This window comes from Styela clava, chromosome 1, assembly GCF_964204865.1.
Source record: "Styela clava chromosome 1, kaStyClav1.hap1.2, whole genome shotgun sequence".
NCBI classification, from domain to species: Eukaryota; Metazoa; Chordata; class Ascidiacea; order Stolidobranchia; family Styelidae; genus Styela; species Styela clava.
In genome coordinates, this window is record NC_135250.1 from 25,856,097 (window position 1) to 25,877,707 (window position 21,611).

The window sequence follows — 21,611 nt, forward strand, 5'->3', positions numbered from 1 at the left end:
TTCTATTCTCTATTTACTTTTATTCATTTTTTATTTACCGCCATTTTTATCGTAAATTAATTTGTTGGATTTTCATTTTTGTTTCATTTTACTTGTTTGTTCTGTTTTTAAAGTCGAAACCAAAACTTTTGCTTCGGAAAATTTCCTAAAACTCGAATTTCGGTCCAATGTTAACGTATGCATAACAAAGTCTTTGCCATTCCAATATTTTAACTCAAAATGTAAGTCAACTTTTCTTCATTTGTTGTACTTTAATATTATGGTGAGAAATTTTGAGAAGTAAAAATGAAGTTTTTTCAGAAGACGAAAATATATCGATAAGCTAAATAAAAAATCATTTTATGTATTTGCTGCAAAAACAACTCATTGACCTCTTTCATCGGAAGATTTAAAATGGATGGTACGTAACTTTATGATACAAAGTTGATCTTTTTGTTTAAACGTCTTTCTTCGTGTTGTTTTTTGTTAATAACGAAAAATTGTTTTCATTGTACCGATTGATTTCAAATCTTTCATTAGTTAAAATAAAAGTTTTTTAGATTTTATATTTTCCTTGAGATCCCGGAACACGCTGTGTTACTCAAAATTTCGTTAGTTTTGTGAAAAATTGTGCCAGCGCTGACTACTGGCCTTTTCCGCTATGTGGATTCAGTCGATCCCTATCAAAAATGCAGTGAAAATACCCTGCTGCCACATAATTTTCAGTTTATTTATTTGCGTTCAAAGTTTGAATAAGCCCGCTTGCTTTTTAATTGATTGTTTATATTTCACTTCAGGTGATAACTTCACCCATACTGTCATTGACAAGGACAAAAAGGTTGTGTTCACCGGAATCCCGAATACGTGCACGAATCGGCACACGTACCAGTTAACTCTGACTGGTGATGGTGTCGAAGTACTTAACGATTTTGACGATCCTCAGAACATTGCTGTAGACTTGAACAATCTATTTATTGGAAGAACTTACTTTGTAAGAATAATTATTCCCCACGAGGATGGCAAAATTTGTGATGAAATCGAAAAGAAATTTACCCTGGGTAAGAATCTTCTTATTTCTAAGTTTACAGATCTCACGTCGAACCAGAACGGTTTAAAAATGAAGACTAGGTCAGGGTATTCCACATCAACTCAATTGTTTACTCGAGAATGTAGTAACTTATTACGTTTATTCAAGAAAACCTCGCAACGTAAAATGCACATGCTTATTTCTAAATAAAATTCATGATAGAAAAATAGAAATGGAATTGTTCATAGTTCAGTGAGGCAGCAAAATGTAACTTGTTGTTGTTTACCCATAGCCTTATTCTTCCTTCACAAGTTGCTTGTTATTAGGGAACCTGTTCCCAATGGCAATAGTACAACGAAATAAAACATAAATTGCATTTTAGGCATCATGAGCGCAATTCACGAAGTTTTTGTTTAATTTGATTCCTTTCGTATGTGCAGGTGGCGTACGTGTTGCCAGGGACGTGAAATTGAAATTGGGCAAGACTCCGAATCGATGGATCGATGTCTCATTCGATCAGCCCTTATCAACGACTGGGCTGCTATACTACCGCGTTCGTGCCATATGCAACGGCGGGCCGAACAGAGAACAAAAGGCCGAAAAGTTGTCAACTACTATGAAGTTTCTCAAATCCGAAACTAAGTATCAGATAACCGTGACAGCTGTGTATGACGATTACGAGCAGTGTCTCGCGAGCACCAGCAACTCTATTCATACCGGAGGACGAGGTGAGAAACTGTTGTATACTGTTAGTACGCCCCTGTAAACGAAACGAAACACGTCAGATACGGTTTAACAAAGGTCTTAATATAATATCAGATTGAATGAACAACAAACATATGCTCAATGTTGCATCACCAAAAATTACAAAGAGCAAGTAAACAGCCACGACTAACGTCACGGGGTGACATTTGACGCGCAACGAGACGTATCCAGGTTGCTACAGGGTATTGTGTGATGTAGACACAGTTGTTCATTACAAATACTTATACATAGCGCCTTTAAATACAACTACAGAAGTTCTATCGATTGCCCAAAGAGAAAAAATACTTTAAAAGTTTACTACAGAGATACTATAAAATCTCTTAAATACTTATTAAGATATTCATACGTTCAAAATATTTTTAAAAAAACTAGCAATAATTTGAGTCTTTAAATATGGCCGATCCATATGTGAACTAGTGTGCCGTGTGGCCCATGACGAAAAAAGAACTTGATACCGGAACGATACGTTTCTATTTCAGCACCGGGCTATGGCCAAGTGCCACCTGTATTTAATATCCGTGGCCTTGAAGGAACACTTGACCTAAGTCAATCAACTATTCAACGTGAGTGATTTACGCCATATATATAATTGAAATATAAGTTAATGTACAGTCCTGAAGCTTGAGTGATTCTATAATCAGTTACAAATACATTCAATTTTAAAATATGATTCATTGAAGTAACATATTAATTAAGTAACGTAATTGAAGTAGTGATTAATAACCGTGATAAATAAGCACTTTTATATGTCTGTCTTATATATTTGCGAAATATGCCTATATTCTGCTTTCGATCGCATAATCAAAGGAATGCGTTCGGTTACAAGTAGGCTGATTAGAAAGTAGTATTTTATATGCTACATATATACTAACTTTTATTTTACAATACCTAATTTCTACTAAATTACAAGCATGTGCTGTTCACTGAAACGCCAGAACTCCGAGTTTATATAAAATTATTTCATTAATTTTTTCATATATTCTCTTTTTTTGCAGAAACTGTAATTGACGCTTTATCAGATCGCTCATCGGACTTCGGTAAGATAACCTATATTTCTGTGACCAAACGTAATGTAAATCATGACCCGTGTTCAAAATATGGCCCCAGAATAGTTAATTTGGTATGCACTCCTGCTAATGCTATATGATTCGCTTTCCGCCAGGTCAAATATGGGAACCGAACGTCCAATGAGTAATCGCAGTGTCGATAGCGTATGTATACAATGAATATTCGGGTTAGCATAAACAAAACAATTTTAACATTAGTTCTTGGGGAATATGATTACCAGGGCAGAGATTTCCCTTTTTTTGTGATTTTCTAGTTATCTTTCGTTATAATGTAAGCGTGATACAACATTTAACTGCGCCATTCGTGAATAGGGATATACTCGTAAGTTTTGAATATTTTCGAATTAAATATCGAATCACAAGGCTCCGATTCGAATATTTTCAAATCCGATTCTGTTTAGCATAATATCATATTAACTTTCCTTAATTAAGTTTAGAATAACCACAGGATAAATTGTGATGAAATAATATTTAATGAGCTAAAGAATGAATGAGGTTAGCAAAAAAAAACACATTCAATAGATGCATCAAATATCCCAACATTATTATTTTCACATACAGTTACACTAAGTAAGATCTGATAAAGAATAAAGCAAAGGTGATGGCATTACGGTACAATGATATTATATTGATACTTTAAAGCCGCGTTTAAATAATGACATAATTGTTAAACCTTTCAGTATTTCAAGCAGTCAAGCAAAATCGAGCGAAACTATTGGGTCATCTAAAACTAATTGTTCTATTTAAAATACAAGCCGCTAGGCGCCTAGTATAGGCATAGTTTACTGAATATAGTTGGCTCACGGCCGGTTCGCTACGCATGAGTGATGCGTTTCTACGTCATCAGTTTGCTATATTTTGAAGCTTACGGAAAAGGATTTCCGTTTGAATTTATTTGCGTATTTGGAATGGTTTTGTTGGTTGAAATAAATGAAAAGATATTCTGAGGCATTAGGATGAGGTAGGGGATGATGGCATCTGTCAGTCATCTCTGCGTCGGTACCATAAGTTATCAAAGTGGAGTAGGGGAAGAGTAATTCTACTGTTCTGCGATGGCATTTATTGGATAGTAATTACAGGTTTATACCAGAACTATAGCACTGAAAGAAGAATTCAGATACTCCCAGTTAGGGATGGACGATATAGAATACCGAATTCGGAAGATTCGAATCCTTAGGAATCGGTTTCCGCCTCTTCGGCGCCGTACGTCAATTTTTGTATTTCGTATTTATAATTTATCAATCACAGGGACGAGCGTTGTTCTCTCGCGAGGAAATCCGTCTCGTGTGATTATACTTGTGCTTTCTCGCAAAAAGTCCGCAAAAGCGTTTGCGGCAGACATCGAACACCGTAATCCCCGCCTGAATATTCAGAACACGGAGACGGCGTTAATGCACAATTTTATTTATTATTATTGGTGCCGACTGCCATCTCATCGGCGATTTTCCGCTGGCAACAATCTTATTTTTTTGGAATAGTGAAACATTCTTTATTTTAAATTAAATGACTTTTTGAGATCTCCTGGGAAATGATGAGTACCCGACTTTAGATGATAAAACCTTATTTGCGATTAATTTAGATTCAAATTTTACTTTTCACGACACCCGGTTTCCGAAAATACGAAGTTATAACTCAAAACAATGCGTTTTGTTACATTTATTTTGCGCTCCCAATAAAATACATATATCTTGGATTTCGAGTCGCTGATGAATCCGTTCCTCTCGCCCAAGCGTGACACACGCCTGGTCGAGTGTCGGGCGGTATTTTAGTCGACGATAAATTAAAAAAGTTGCCACACGTGGTATGCATAACGATGATAACTGGAAATTAAAATTTGGTAACAGAAATGAATTTGTCTCGAGATGTAATAATCTAGAATCTTAACAAAAAATATCTAGAATAATCTAAATTCAAAAAATAATATTCCAAACATACTAAAGTTTTAATGAAAAAAAGAAAATTGTATCACACTTAGCGCCACATAATTTTGATGACGTCATAGCAAAAAATAAAAGTAATAGCCTTCTGGAGAAAAAAAAGCGATTTATTCAAAACGTGTCAAAGAACAACATAATAACAAAACGATCGCTATGTGCACTACGTGTCCAGTGATTACTTATATCAATACAGCTTTTCGAACATGAATAGGGTAGCTTAAGTAATTATCATGAGAAAAAATAAAAGCTTGTTGCCTCCAAGATTTGATGAAGATCTTGTAAGTAAATAGAACATTGAATACTTGAAACATTCTTTATTTTTTTTCAAATTGAATGATATTCCGCGGCCTTCCGAGTTCTCCCGGAAAATGATGTGAACCAGACGTCAGATGTTAAGATATTATTTGCAATTAATTTAAAAGAATTTCTATTTTTTAGGACACACCGTTTCCGAAAATACAAATTTATATAACAACGGTGGGCAAACCGCGGCTCGCGAGCCGCATGCAGCTTTCCGAAGTTTTTATGCGGCTCTTCTCGCTGGCAAATATTATATATTATCCAAATTTAACTAAGAGAAACTGTAGCGTAACAGTTTTTTATTTATTTATTAAGCGATTGAAGAATATATACTTTGCAATATTGTTATTATACGTTTGTGTGAAGTTCTTTTCAGTTCACGGTATTCTAATGTTATTAATTTAAAAAATTATGCTGCTCTTACATATTTCTGACTTGCTGCATGCGGCTCTTATACTAAAAGAATTTGCCCACCCCTGTTATATGATATCGTAAAACAAAAATGCAATGACTCCATTCCTATGGTCCAAGCTCGACACACGTTTGGTCGAGTGTCGGGCGCTATTGTCGACGATGAATTAGAAAAAGTTGTCAAACGTGGGGGAGGCAGTTCTTCCATTCAGCCATATACTATCGAAGGACATTAGGCAACATTATTATACAACGATAATAATTTGTTTCAACACAGTATTTAGAAATCACATAAATTTTGAACAATTCAAGACAAAATGCATTCGTTAAAATTCTTATATTCCACTGTTCAGACTGTTTGGTAACAAATAAATTCCAATCAATTTATTTTTTAAATCATAATCCATCAATATGGTGGAAGAATTCCCAAATTGAAATAACAATAAAAATAGAATAGGATTAGGTTTTCTGGGTTCGATTTAAGTATTCCAGAATAGTAAGTTATTATATATTGCCCATTAGTGAACAACAGTATTTCCTGATTTCAGATTTTCGCATAACAACAGCTTTCAGTTTACGCCACCTTCAGAGTATTCAATACTTGACAATATTTTGGCTAACCTCTCTCCTTGTTTTGAACACTATTACCCTTGATTAAAAAGCTTTTCTGTATTAAATCCAGAAATCCTATCTCTGTGAACGTACTGTTAGGTACTACTGAACTTCACTTCTTTGTCACTAAAGAACAATGCAAAATAACATTTGTCAAAATAATCTAAATGAATGCTAAAATAATCCAGAAAATAATTTAACATCTAAATGGATATTTCTTACATCTAAATCATACGAAAATAATCTAAATCTAGATTAAAACAATCCAAATTGGCAACACTAAGCTAGGGACTACACGTGCCACAATATCGCGTTGAGAGAATACCATGACATCACTCAAGCGTAACGAGAGAACTGTGTTACATAAATAAACAAAGACGAAAAAGCGTGAGCGAACTATATTATTAAGTTAACTATGGTATAGATCTCCGCCAATGCACGGGCCAACATATTGTGCAGAGAAAATTGTACCAAAAGTGCAAAAGTACCAATCGTACATCTCTATCCGAGAATCCCGTCTGACTACGTCATCCCAAATTTCACCTAATAAAGATTACCGGAGTATACGGACGCAGAAACGGATTGACTGACTCTAATGTAGCGATTACTTCTAGTGGTCGTGACCAAACCATTTTTGAACATTTCATTTCTGACCACCATCTGACTGCGCCATTCAAAAATTACGTCACTTGGATTTCACAATCACTTATCAGGGTATAGAGATACAGAAACGTATTTAGTACCTCATAGGTGGGTATCAAAACCATGTGGCGATAGGTGAACTATAATAGCTCAGGGGTCTTTGGTAGTCATGGTTTAATCAGTTCTGAACATTTCATTTCTGACCACCATCTGACTACGTTATTCAAAAATTATCAAATTTGCACATCAGAGTTGGAACAATTACAGTAATTCAATTACAATTGCAATAAAATTACTTCCTTAAATATTTCAATTACATTACAATTACTCGGTGCAAAAAATATCAAATTACAATTACATTTACAACAGAGCAATGCTCAAATATATGGACACGTTACACAGAGCGAAGCAGTCCTTACCCTTGACGCTACAGCTACCCTCAAAAAAATTTTCGAGTTTCGCGTAGCAAGAATTTACAGACTCAAACCAGACAACCAGTGTTCCCATGGATTTAGCCTATTTTATCACAGCTATTTCTAGACTAATTTTTGATTACTACTATTAATTCCAACAAGAGAACTACGCACAAATATATGGACACGTCAGACCAGAGCGAATCAGTCCTTACCGGTACCTTTGACGCTACCGGTACCCTCAAAAAAGTTCTGAATTTCCAGTAGCAAGAATTTTGCAGAATCAAAACGTACAGCCAGTCATGACACTGACTAAAATCCGTGTTCCCATGGATAAAAAAAATAATACAGCAAAATTTTAGACGAAATATCAAATTTCATAGAATTCACGCAAAATTTTGAAATAAATAAAAGTAATAGCCTTCTAGCGAAAAAATTAATCTTCAAACACTGGAAATTTCAAAGCAATTGGTCCAGTATTCGAAGAGAAAAGCGACTTTTTAAAAACGTGTCAAAGAACAAGAACAACAACAACAACAACATAATATTGAAACGATCGTTATGTCCACTTCGTGTCCAACAACTCCTAAGAAGGCTATAGGATGACTGACTTATTTGATTCATACCTAAATTTCCGAAACACAACTAAAAACTAACGAATAGCATTCGAAATCGCAAAATGAGGTATTGTTTACAACCACGACTGAAAATCTGTCCGAGTGTCTTAACCTAACGGATGCTAAAAGGCATATTGTTACGTCACTTTTTCGCATCTTGCTGATTAGCTTATGTTACGAAATAATAAAGGAAAGCTATTCTCGGAAAACGCACCTTGGAAAAATATTTCGCCCTTTTTCGTATTATTGCGGGCCAGGTGAAAGGACACCTTAGTTTGGTGACCCCTGGTGTAATTGTAATTGAGCCAAAATTTTAGCAAATTACATTTACAATTACACAGAATGAAAATACCTCAATTACAATTGATCCAACTCTGTTGCACATACGCAAAACGTATGTTTTTCAACTCATCTATTGTGTATAATATAGTTACACAAGCACTTCTGGTTGTCGTGGCTTAACCATTTTCGAATATTTCTGTTAAATTCCTACTGGACTCCATGTGACAACATCATTCAAAAATTACGACGTGACAATCACGCAGTAGAGCTGATTAAAGTATAGAGAAATAAAAATGGGATTTAAACTATGTGGCGAAAAATGCAGCGATAGGTATATTACACCATCAGAAATAATTCCCGTATTTTATTTTCTACCGTCATCCAACTAAATCATTTGAAAACTACGTTGCTGGGACCTCATAATCGTCGAATAGAGTTCGCCATAAAAGGCGGGCGTGGAAAAGGGTTTATTAACTCATGTGTAGCGATAGTTAGTATTATCGTACCACAAATACTGCTAGTGGTTATACCCAGCATTTTTGCGTCTCTTGACGCACGCAGATGGAGGTCGAGAATAAAATGCAAAAACAGTTGGGCTACGACTCCTAGAAGTACTTCTGAATCTATGCAATACCTGTCACTCTAAGTCGACACATATGAGTTAATCAACCAGTTTCGGCGACGTATATACTCCGGTCACCGACATCAAGGGATTGTCGCGTCGAAACTGACGTAAATTTTCACAGTCCCGTTTATGCTTGACCGAACCTGGCCTGAGCGAAAACGCTTCATAAAAAAAATATTGGCCACATCGTTTCTAATAAATAGAACAATAGTTTGTCTTATACTTTTTATATTTAGTATGCTTGATGATAACAACTATTATTAAGACTATTAAATGAAATCCCACATTCCTTATTACATCGGTGCATTCGCATTGTTTCACTAGATTAGTTTTTTTTTCATATAAAGGTACCGTGGAAAATTTGCAAGAACGCTTTGAAAATGACAAGATCAATTTCGTGAAGTTGTTTCTTCGATGGAATCAACCGTCGTTTTCTGACCATGGAGAAGATTATTTCATCACTACCTTCCAAGTAGAAGTCTTTGAAGAAGGTGGTGGGAAACATGGGGGTACTGAGAACGTGGATTTCGTTCCAGAGAATCACCTTCACGAATACATATGCGGTCCGTTGAAAATAATTGAAAACAAACCTTACGTAATTCGAGTCAAAACATTCTATGAAAATGTTGATACCACCAAGAAATACGCCTCCCGGGAAGTGACAAAAACGGTGAAGTCTGGTAAATCATTCTCTTTTTAAACGCCCTAATTTTCAAATAATTTTATTATTAGCATGTTCATACACATCCATATATATATTGCCTTAGTTCTATTAAAAACTTTTAGGCTTGGAAACAAACAAACAAATAAAGAAACCGACGGGAGACACTCTGAATTTGACAACGTCAGCTTCCATGAATCTTGGTAGCCAGCTTCTATCTCCCAATGAATCATTGTCAAATGTACAAGATCGAGAAGGTAAGTTTAAATGAAATTGCAAAAAACACGTGACCAACTTAACCTGTGTAAATATTTTGTAATGATTTTCAACATGTGTAGTTAATTGCTAACAGAGCTATAGAGTCGCAGATTAGCACGTTCTTATTAATACTGTAGTCTGAGAGGCAATTGCATTTTAAAACTCCTCGCAGTCGTAACCGGAGTCGGAGTGCCAGATTAGTACTGCTTTTAATTGAAGTGAAAAGTTCCGACAAAAACTCAAATAGTCTTTAGTCGATGCGCTAGTGAAAGTATAGAATATTCGTTCATCGCTCATGCGAATTTTATTGAAAAATAATAACATTAATTTACGAAAGCATCAACGTAAATATTTCAACCCAAATATTGTTCAATTTTCAATATAACTTAAGGCCAGTTTTGAAAGTTATACAAAAACATCGCGTTGGCGCAAATTTTTAATTAAAACCTAATTGCGGAGCGCGGACTCTGCCCACCAAAACTCCTGAGACCAATGTTGCATTCTCAAATAGACGTGCACAATCGGAACAAATTGGAGCACTATTGTATCAGTGTGCCTATAACTACTAATAAAAAAAAACTAAACATCATTAATACGCCACGCCACGAAAATGGGCATTATGGGGATATATGTGAATCCCTATCTCTGAGTGTTATTTTCCTATTACTAAGAAACGTACTTCAGCGGGAGTAAACCCCAAGTGAACTCCTTCAGAAGTCAAATGATCACACAATAGATTGCCAAATGCTCGTATATTGTAAAGTTGCACGATCAACTGGAATTGATCAAAATAACAGATACAACGACATATACACTGTAACCTTAATACAAGTATACTGTTGGAATCCAAAATCAGAACTGGGCAAAGAAAACATAGCGCGGCTCTGCATTAAAGATTGTTGTGGATAAATAATTCGAGGAAATAAAAATAATGGCCAAAATAACATGGTTTCAACATAATAATGACACAAATGGATTAACTAGCAATAGAATACATATTATCCAATCCGCATTCGCAACAGCATCACTTATGGTTAGAATGAATGATATAACAAATTTCCTCCGTCGGTACTTCAACATCTGTCAGAAAAACAAATACAGACGGAAGCATGACTTAGTACATGGGTCGGCAATCTTTTGTCATCAGTGCTTGAATATTAGATTTTTTGGTAGAAGACTATTACTTTTTTATTTCTAATATTCCTGTGAGTTCTATGCGATAGCTGAAAAAATAAACTCCTATTCTGTCTATCCTATTTCTGTATGAAACCACGTTTTATTCTCCACATTCATCATATTTCCACAAAATTAAACATTAATTCATAACTTATTTGTTAATTTGCGGCCCGCTACAAAACTGAAATGTAATTTGTGGCGATTCGGGGCATATTGAATGAGTTTCTGCGCAACGCGTTGCTTAATTCTCGAAGATCATAATAATTTGAATATTTCAGCACCGGAAAATTGGTACCTCACTACCTCCCCTCCTCGTTATGCTCCAGTGACTTCGTAATGCTGCGCGGCTCGAAATGAGGATATTAAGAAATTAAGTATATACATAGAAATGGTTGGAAAATTGGTTGAATGATTTTTTGAGGAAACTTGTTATCCTACACCCCAGTCACGGTCTAGCGATTTTGGCTTATTGTTAGCCTCTGACGGTCTTTATAGGAATCTAAAAGCTTGGAAATATTATTTAAAGACATTTTTTACATCCATTTCCTAGTGATTTAAGGTAACATCTCGAGAATGGTAAGATGCCATATTTGGGTTATACAAAGCAATTGAGTCCAAGTTTATGATAACAAAAATTTGGTCACAGTTGAGTGAGCCTTAAAATTGATAAACATTTTAATTCGGATTTCTATTTATGAGATAAGTGCACTTGAATCTAATTTTTCAGTGTTTTCGAAGTTGATAACATTAACTATATCCAGGTAATACAACTTTTGGTGCGAAGAATTACATTGTACGTCGGGACCTGGGAGCAAGCATGCAACCAATGACACCAACCATGAGCACTCCGCTTGCAACTAATTTGAAGCTTAACCCAACGCTTGGTAACTTATCACTCGCGCCAAATACCCGAAATGAAGGCAGTTTTAGAGGTAAGTCCGGGATTGCACATATTAAAGAAAATATCGTATACACCAGCGATCGGCAAACTGCGAAATACGACCCTCGAACGACCTCGCCTTTAATGCATAGAATGAAACTTGATCCTAAATTTATTATTGTCTCCACAATTTTATGTCGCAGCAGGTGCTGCTGTACAACGCTTGTTTTGTGGTAAGTAGCGTCAGTTATATGTCGTTTACTTGCTGAACGTGCCCACCGTTAGTTGCAACTATATATCGGTTCATGTATTTTGAATTTTAAAATTTGGCATTCAAATCTCTGGGAAACGTAGAAAAGTTCGCGACGGGGGTCGAACATTCCAAAGTACCTGGACGGTAAAATATTTCATTCTTGAGCGATTCAAAACCTATTTGCTTGATATGCCAAGCCAGCATCATGGCATTACGAAGTAAGTCATTGCAAATACGAAACTCGACGTCGACACTCGATGCTGCGCCACCGCTCATCTACATGACAATGCAAAACGTGTAATGTGAACGTTCGGAAGCACATATTGCTGTGAGCAGCTTTTTCCAAAATCAATTACACTAGGAATAAATTTCGTACTCGCTTGTCAGATCACCATTTGAATGACGTATTGCAGGTAACCAAGTTGCCAGATGATTTTAACGCTTTGGCCAACACTCAGAAAAAACATCATCCTTCACATCGATGATAAGTGAATAAAAAAATGTATCGTTTTTGATAATAAATAAGAAACGACCACATAGAGGTCTCATTTGGACAGGCTTTTAGCACAGGATATTATGAGATAGGATTCACGAGTGCGCTATAATTTGAAGTTTTTAATGTGGCGATTGTTCATAGGCGGAAATTAATGCGGCTCACACGCTATCGGAAATGTGTATATTTGGATGCTAGTATACATAACTGGTGTAGACGATACTGTCTACCAAATACGTTTATTGAATACCGTCGATACCGATCAGATCGAAGTTTCACAGACAGGGAAGGCCTGTGTAAAATAATTTAATATTCAAATTGTACGTTCAAATGCATGCAAGGCGCTGAGTCGGAGCTTGATACGGGTTCATTGGTGCTGAGGTCGGCGCGGGAGTTGCATTTTTCAACTCTCGGACGTCGGGATTTGCAGCTAGATTCTAGGGTTGAGTTTTTTAAATTCAGGCAAATTCATTTATAAAATTTCTAACCGTTTTACACTGGAAATAGATTATATAATTTAAAAACGACCTGAAACGAATAATAGTTCAAAATTGAATGTCGCTAAGGCATTGGTGTCTAATTGAATGTATTGCAGTTGGTCGAGGGAATGTGAGATCGAAGTGGACTCAAGAAAAGAAAATCGAACGAGGGCGCTTCGCAGATCTGTACATCGTTTCATCTCATCAAAATCCTGTGGCGTTGGAGATGGAAATGACTTTTGAAGACGCCGATCCTTCGGTATCAGACAGTTAAATATTTATAATCCACTTCAATGGGGCTCTAAGCACATTTTATTTTCGGTAAACAAATTTATGGTTAGATAATAGCGTAGACTGTTATTCGGCTCTCGGTTGACAGATATATATTACATTTGCTATCGCATAGCTGATTGTCCAGTATTGGTTCGCACGTTGAATCCAGTGTATGATATATATATATATAGGAGGATTGTCTCGCCATTTCAAGGAAATTCAGTCAACCGCTTATGCCCGATTCGGACTTCTGAACGAATGGGAGGCCGGTATTCGCATGTTGTCTCAGGCGCCTTAATTATTTTATTCCCCGTTTTCTCATTCTCATGGTAATTCAATATAAAATATTTCTTAATTTATTGCCAACAAGTGAAATCAAATCATCATACGGATACGCAAGTAAATTGCAAAAAGACAAATATTTAAAAATGTCTCATTAGCGCCCTCTTGCGAAATAAATGTATGTCATATGTGAAGATTTGGGGGCCTAATGTGGAGTCTTTGAAACATGACCATACAAGGGAAGCAGCTGGTGAATATTTAAAGTACATTGCGGATAGTACGTGACGATGATTTTGTTTTGAGACAGACAAGTCAAGAGTGATACAGACAGAGAAAGCGAGTTATTGTCAATCTGTTAGCAGGCGACAGTGTCTACAATGCCAATTTAAATATATTTAAACATGACATATTAACGTATTTAACTAAAGACGCACTTAATTACAAATGTGATGCTCTTTTTCCCACCGATTTACCGTACCTGGCTACAACTACTAATAATGCGAATACTTAATTAAACCTTTATGCTGCAGTCGAATGCAATGTGGTCCATTCATTCTCGCTAACAAATTGTCACTAATTCGATTTCTCCGTTTGTATTACTCAAATCCTATCTGTCTCAAAATCTAAATACGACCACGTACTTTCCCTTATGTACTATCTGTTTTAAGACAAAAAATGGCGTGGTGGAAAGGAGGGAACTCATTTGGTGGTGGTAGCCTACTGCACTTTTTTAACCAGAATGCACAGAAGACGTATAAATGCTCTTTGAAAGGCAGCTCTATCTTTGACTTCTAGAAATGTGAAAATGAGTGGTTATGTAGTTGAGAAGAAAAGCAATTTATTTTCTCAGCGACAACGCCGCAAACAACAACAATTGAGCAGAATCCACAAAACCACCCTGTTCACTAATAATGATATGAAAATGCCAAATAAAAGTACATTTATCAAGTCGCGTGAATCAGCGGCAAATAACTTGCATCGTCACTTGGTGTACAACTATACCTACAACTATATCAGTTACTACATCTCAAATTGAATACGACAATATAATACCTTTCAGGTCATCGAAGAAGTGGCAAATCGGATGCAAATTGTGGTTTCTTTGGATCATGAGAGGCTGTTGAAGTATATTGAGTACATTCCGGATCCACCAAACTACTCAATTTATATGGAGCATTTGAACTGGGTACAAGAAAGTAATGATATATATATATATACGCTAACAAAATTGTAATAGAAGGAATGGCGAATTTATCGAAAAAGCTTTTTGTCCGTTTGAGCGTGTTGTGTTTTTCCCGAAATTGTAATGAAAAGTGGGTTCACTTTTTGAGGTAAAGGGTACATTTTTTGGGTAGTAGGGTACAAAATGGTTCCAACAGCTAAAACTACTCAAGCCAATTACGCCGCTTGTGAATACAATACAAACGTATTTTCAGCAATCACTAGAAAGCCACACCAAAGAAAAGAATCCGAATCAAGGTATAGAAGAAAACGAGGCAGCTACCTACACACGTCAAATACTTGAGGGGATAACATTTCTGCACAGCAAAGGACTCATACACGGAGATTTGCAGTGTTCTAATATTTTTTGGAATGAATTACATGGAATTAAGATAGGTACAGGAGAAAACGAGTCAGCCGATGGCAAAACTTCTCTTTATTCTTGCTTCAACTAATTATACCCCGTCAAATTTTGACCGAATACAAATTATCACAATTTGCCACTATATTTGTATGGCCTACATATTGTTGGATAATGTTCTTTACAGGTGAATTTGCTGTTGGAAGATCAATCGAAGAAAAACTAACAACATATTCAAGATCTTCATATGGTGGGGAATTATAACAGTTGACTTAACACTTATTAAATACACAATGAGCCGAATTTAAGATTGAAATTAATTTTTCTACGTTGAACATAGCACAAACTTATAATTTTTAGGGAACTCAGACACAGGGTATGGCATTATTCGGAGTGATAGTGCGAAACACCTGAATGCTCGTTTCCATTTAGTTTTCCCATTAGCAAGTCTTGTTATTTCTAATATCTGGACAAAAGCTCGAGTGAGTCAAGAAATCCGAATCTCATAGATGTCTCTAAGTTTGTGCTCGTAATTCAGCGACATCGAATAACACATTTAAACTTACTAAATTTTAGGAAAATTCACCAATTGGAGTCCCGAGGAAATTGGGGATGATGGAAATTACGTAATAGACGAAAGTGATGATGTTTGGTAAGCTTTCGTTTGTAAACTATTTTTCTAACTTGTACACAAAATTATATTGCTGCATTATGGCAATTTTGAATATTGATGATCTATTTTTTTATAAATGCAAAAACAAAGAAACGAATGAAAAATCTTTATTTCGAACTAAATATTTTATATATATATTTTTTCTGATATATTCAAAGGGGTGTAGGATGCACAGTCTATGAAATGCTTACTGGTAAACCACCTCTATATGACAAGGGATGGACACAAAGAAGACTTTTTACGGCGACAACGCAAATTCCGCTCATTCCAGATACAAGCGAGCAATTGAAAGTAAAACTTATCAGAATTTTTTTTTATACATCTAAAGAAGTATCGGTAAGCGGATGGAACATGTGCGCGTTAAACCGCCTCTTTAAACTCTACACATTTAGTGAATAGCTTTTTTGTAAAAGTTATGGCCAGTGTGCTCAACATTTCTTGAGGTAAATTGGATTCAGTTCACAAATAACTTATATTTTTGATTATTGAGTTTGTTACAGTTTAAATTAAAACCATTTAATGTATTGTTAAAAAGTTGAGGACTTGATGCTGACAATTTCGACATAAAATTACTAATTTGTTTATTAATTTGTAGCTATTCAATCTCCCACTGATTTATACAGGAGTTTCTTTCAAAATCAATGAATAGGAGGGAGCAGCGAATTTCTATATCTGAACTGAAGAGTCTACAATGGATTCCTAAACCGAATGGTAAAATTGAATAAATTAATTTTTGCTTTCTGAATTTGTCGTTTTATATAGATACACGTCGGCGTAAGACAATGTTTTTTCGTTACAGAAAATCCTGTTGAAATTGATAGCCGTTCTGAACATAATGGTAAATATTGTTAGGCTTGTGTGATATATATATATGAAAACAAATGAATAATATACCTATTCAGCAGCACGGTATTGTGCCATACTGTAGGATGACACAGGTGACGTTTGAAAATTTGTAAATTATCTCAAAATGAGACTTGAAACTAATTCTACTCTAACGTTCAGTCGGTCACTTGATTTAAAGAATCACTTTCTTGGACGCAAAGTTTTTTTGTTTGGATCCGTTAGCTGTCGAAAAGTTGCAGGAGTGACCAAGTGAGCGCAAACATCATATGACAAAGGTTTCTGTGCATACCGCTTGTCCTGATCCTGATACCACTTTAATGAGGGTAAAGATTTATGGCATAATTTGAAATATATGAATGTTCATAAAAGGCACTTATACACCATTCGACAGATAAGTGAGCAAATAAAGTCACAATTCAAGAATATTAAAAATGTACACTATTATATATCGTAAAATGTGTATCACTTTTATAGTTGTCATGAATCGTTCTAATATTGAAAAACTTAAAATTGTTTGTACAGAGTATTTACACAACATAACATACATAGAAAAAATTGCCCGAGGAACATTTGGCGATGTGTACAAAGCTTCAACAAAGAATGGGAAGCTATTTGCAATGAAAGAAATCGAAGTTAATCAGGTATAATAAAGTTTTCTTTATTCGTGTGTAAAAACCTAATCATTTGGTTTTAAAATTCTTTTTGGTCTGATAAAATTCCGATCATTGACATATTTTATTATCTATTTATGCATTATCTAAATTGACAGTATTCATTTGGAATGAGTAACATGGTAACATAACATACCTTGAGGGCAGCGGTTCTTAAACGGCGGTCCGCGTCAACCTTCTTGCCGGTCCGCCAATTATTTTCCAATATTATATTATCTCGATTGCAAAATTCAAGGCACTGTTTGACTGTCTATTTATTTTGTAAGTTTAACCTCTTATTGGCGCGTAAACCAAACTTGGTTAGAGGGTCCTATGCACATTTTAAGCCCTGAACCGCTGGATACCATATAGTAACCGTTTTGGATATTGTATTAAAAAGAATATCCTAATCCGGTGACAAATCCATTAAATTACTGCTGAATTTTTGTACAACTTACTTATGTGAGAAAAGCTTTTCATCGTTATCTCTTGTCAAGACCAAACAGAGAAATCGTGTGGAAGTCCACGCTCTACTTCGCCTTGCAGAAATTTCATTGCAACCACGTTTAACACGCATGATATCGGGTAGACAGCAGGAAATTTCTCATTAAATTGAATTGTATGCTTTTGAATTGCATACTTTTGTCGTAATTACATTCGTTTAACGACTCTACAATTATGTTTTTTTTTATTAGGAAAAGTGTGAAAAACCCGAGAGAGAGTACGATTTTGCTCACGAGAAAGCATGTCATGAACATCTGATTAAATTTTATGGTCGCAAAATGGAGAACGATGGTGAAAAAGATAAATACTTTTTGGCAATGGAGCTGATGGAGGTATAATTCAACTTTTTTTATGAATAATTAAGCGAGAAAGACCCCTGAGGCTGATTTGTGTAGCCTCTGGCCAGTACGAGCTACATACACCCTCTGAGTATATGCATCTGAAAAGTCAACTTATAAATGCTGCCCTGTTACGTCTAATCAGTTTTTCTAATCAGCTGTAATAACTTATTTTATGATATCAAAATATTTTTGCAGAATATAGGTATAACATGATGTTATGAAAATGTTGTGGATAACCAAAATAGTATTACATCTGATTTTAACGTTGTCTAAAACACAAGATATGAACATCATATATTGATGCCCTACCCCCCTTCCTTGAGTTAGTGAAATGTTTGAAACCATTCAGGGTTTATATTACTAAATTAATTATATGTGAAAATAATTGACAAATCAAGCATAAATCATCGATTACCATTTTTCGATATTATCTGTATCAACGCATAATATGCACTCCTAAATCTTGGAAGTAAAATTTAGCTCTTCGTATTATACACAGAAAATGCGGTGAATAATTTTTACTCATTCTGTGTTTGAGTTGCCAGTGTGGATTTTGGATTAAAATTTTTCATACCTCAGAAAAGTCTCAGACAAGAAATCAAAGCAGACGAAGGATTCACGGAAGCTAAGACAAGGAAGTACGCTCGTCAGATAATGGAAGGGCTTTCATATTTACATAGAATCGGATACATTCACCGAGACATTAGAGGAGACAACATACTTATAAGCTTTGATGGCGTGATCAAAATTGGTAATGAGTATTTTTCGATTAAAAAAATTTCTAAACGTCGGTAATAGGTAAATACAGTTCGACAATAGCTACTTTGGTCACTAGAGATTTATTAAGCATAAATTAATATTAATTTCGAATAAGAATGGCATTTTACTGTAATATCGAAATAAAAATTTCCATAACCGAAGCAATCCCATATGAATAATAATTATTACAATTAAATAATCAAACATGTTCACTTGAAACAATATTCAATTGATTTGACTTATTACTATTATTCTGTCTGTTATTCCAGCTGATTTTGGATTTATAAAAAAACTTCATCGCAAGAAAGAACAAAACGTCACAAGAGATGGAATAGGTAAGATTTAAATAACTATACTGTGAAACTTGCATTATTTATATAGTTTTGTTACGTATTTGATGCCGTTTCGTCATTATTTTGTGCCGATTCAATAATACATGGATAGATTATGGAATTACTTAATTAATTTTCAGTATATACTTTGAAATGGGAGAAATCGGTATAAACAGTTATTACTTTATTTTAGTCTTCAAATATTCTCTCGGTCCGTAGTGCTAAACATTTTATCCCAAATTTCTCTAGTTAGTTGGTGAACATACGTCATTCAATAATTTAAACAAGGTCGATACCAATGTTGAGTTCGAATGATTTTTTAATTCTAGGCACTGTAAGGTGGATGAGTCCAGAAGCGGTGAAAGGTATCCAGCCGGTTACAGAAAAAACGGATGTATGGTAAGTCATTGGACTAGCTGCTTCAGCTTTGGGTGGAAATTTATAAAGCCAAAGACTCGAGTCAAGTGTCATCCGAGTCTCGATTCAATCACTGAAATAAGTCATACTGGTGGGACATGTTGATGATGGGTCCGAATCATCACATCCAGATGACTCAAGTCTATTTATCTTTTTTGGTTATTCCAGTTTCATTTGAGTACCCAACAAGTGGTAAGCCGAACTCTCATGGGCAAAAGGTTTGTTTATTCTGATTGAATTCATAACCAACCTCATCTCCATCATCTGTCTATGCTTGCTTCAATCAAAAACATCACACTCATACAAATTTTCTTTGATTTACAGGAGTCTTGGTTGTACCATTATTGAAATGTTGAAAGTAAAGCCGCCATTCGAGAATAATTTTGGTGAAATGAAAGTTAAAGAAATGATTCTAGAAAATAAAATTGTCCTGTATATACCAACTGGCATATCAGAATCTTTGAAGGTGGGAAATTACTCAATAATATTGGATTAGAAGTATATACTTCTAATCGATATTCAGAATTTTCACTATTTTTGAGTTGAACGCCAGGTCGGAGATATTTTGAATTGCGGAATATATATTTTAATATAATTTTGTTTATTTTTCAGAAACTTCTGAAGGATGTATTCAAACAGGAAGAGAGAGATCGGCCAGCTGTCTATAAACTGTTGACCGAATACGAATGGATGGGCGAAAGTCTTACCACCCAATAAACAAATTACTCATTATGTTCATCAAATTCTGTATTGAAATATCTACAACGTAATTTGCATTTATACTATCATTCCCTAAGTGTGAATTTACCAATAGGCAAGCCTCAAAATTCAATTTTGAACTATTATTCATTAAATCTGTTGTAATTGCGAGGCATGTTCCACAATGTACAAGTTTTCAAACTTTTTAAAAGTAAAAATTGTACAGTTCTCAAGCTTGTTCCCTATATCACCGTTTAAAAAGCTAAAAAATTAAATACGATCGAATAAAAGAATTTGTCTAAATTTTAAAACAAAAAAATTGATTAAACAGTTTATACGTATGCTATGGGAGTTTAGTACTGAATGATATATCAGTAATTCCAATCCCCTCTCTTTTCATACCCACCACTTGGAGCGTGGCTTGTAAGGGGGTTGACACAGTATCCTAACTGTAACTAAAACTTGGTTTCGCATATAATTATTCATAACATCACAAATGCATTTTAGCCATGTTTTAATATTATGACGTTACAATAAATTTATGAAATATGTATGATGTTACTGAGCCTCGCAGATGATTGCCTAGTCTTGGGTTTCCTAAGCTTTTTGGGACGCGGACCCCTATTTGTGAATCTCAGTGTTGACTAACCCCCATCCTATGCCGTATAAATTTCTGCGCCTAACCAACGAGTAAGGTGCCACCTTTCATGTTACTAATGCAAGTATTCATGTTTCTGTTTCAGAGCTTTGTATTTTTGAAACATTTTACATCCTGTGTGTGTCTCCAAGATTTTCGGCATTTAGTTTATGTCGCTTATAGATAAACTGATTTGAGCTGACGTTAGTAAAATGTGGAATTTATTATTTTGCTGTTTTAGTGATGTTACTGTAAATGTATATATATATATCATGTGTAATCATTGTAATGATGAGACCAGAAACAAATGAAATAAGCTTGTGATTTGCATTAATGACCTGGGATCTTCACCGAGCTATTTTTTTCATCTTAATATATATCAGTGTTTCCCAACCCTTTATGGCTTGTGCCCTACTTCCGGGAGTTATAGCACTCTAGTGGTATTTATAGTGTCACTGTTATTGATGTATTCCGAATTCTTTTATGTTCAAACAATTCATACTTAACAAAGTGAAAACACCCTGTGAAATACCCTTATTTAGCAAAGAAACTAGGAAGAGTGAAGAGTATGCTTGTAAAGTAAAAAGAAAAATCAGTTCTGCGCCTATCATTGTGGGCGCCTTTGGGTGGCGGGGGCACGAGCTTACGGTTGGGAACCGCTGGTATATATATGTATATTATGCTTAACCATCGTGACAGATAAAATGAAACTAATAAAAAAAATAAGCTTGTGATTCGA

The 21,611-nt window shown here is 35.1% G+C and overlaps 1 protein-coding gene across 2 annotated transcripts; it reads left to right on the forward strand.

The window, feature by feature from the left end:
• The first annotated feature begins 295 nt into the window (after positions 1–295).
• Positions 296–21,611, forward strand: LOC144422878 (uncharacterized). Of its 2 annotated transcripts, XM_078112811.1 has the most exons (23): positions 296–400; positions 777–1,037; positions 1,447–1,734; positions 2,251–2,334; positions 2,767–2,808; positions 9,025–9,357; positions 9,464–9,595; positions 11,534–11,704; positions 12,994–13,136; positions 14,493–14,618; positions 14,869–15,049; positions 15,202–15,264; positions 15,591–15,666; positions 15,846–15,978; positions 16,311–16,398; positions 16,487–16,525; positions 17,056–17,174; positions 17,879–18,019; positions 18,608–18,779; positions 19,057–19,122; positions 19,449–19,518; positions 19,861–20,002; positions 20,149–21,611. In XM_078112811.1, the coding sequence occupies exons 1-23, from the start codon at positions 394–396 to the stop codon at positions 20,251–20,253; spliced, it is 2,982 nt and encodes a 993-aa protein (XP_077968937.1). In that variant the 5' UTR covers positions 296–393; the 3' UTR covers positions 20,254–21,611. The 2 variants fall into 2 exon arrangements, with proteins under 2 accessions (XP_077968937.1, XP_077968942.1); XM_078112816.1 differs by lacking the exon at positions 11,534–11,704.

What these genes read in the sequence shown, in the direction of transcription:
- LOC144422878 (XM_078112811.1), top strand. An exon ending in ATACAAGCGAGCAATTGAAA is followed by an intron (nt 15,979 to 16,310) that starts GTAAAACTTATC and finishes TGATTTATACAG; the next exon opens with GAGTTTCTTTCAAAATCAAT. An exon ending in TGATGGCGTGATCAAAATTG is followed by an intron (nt 18,780 to 19,056) that starts GTAATGAGTATT and finishes CTGTTATTCCAG; the next exon opens with CTGATTTTGGATTTATAAAA.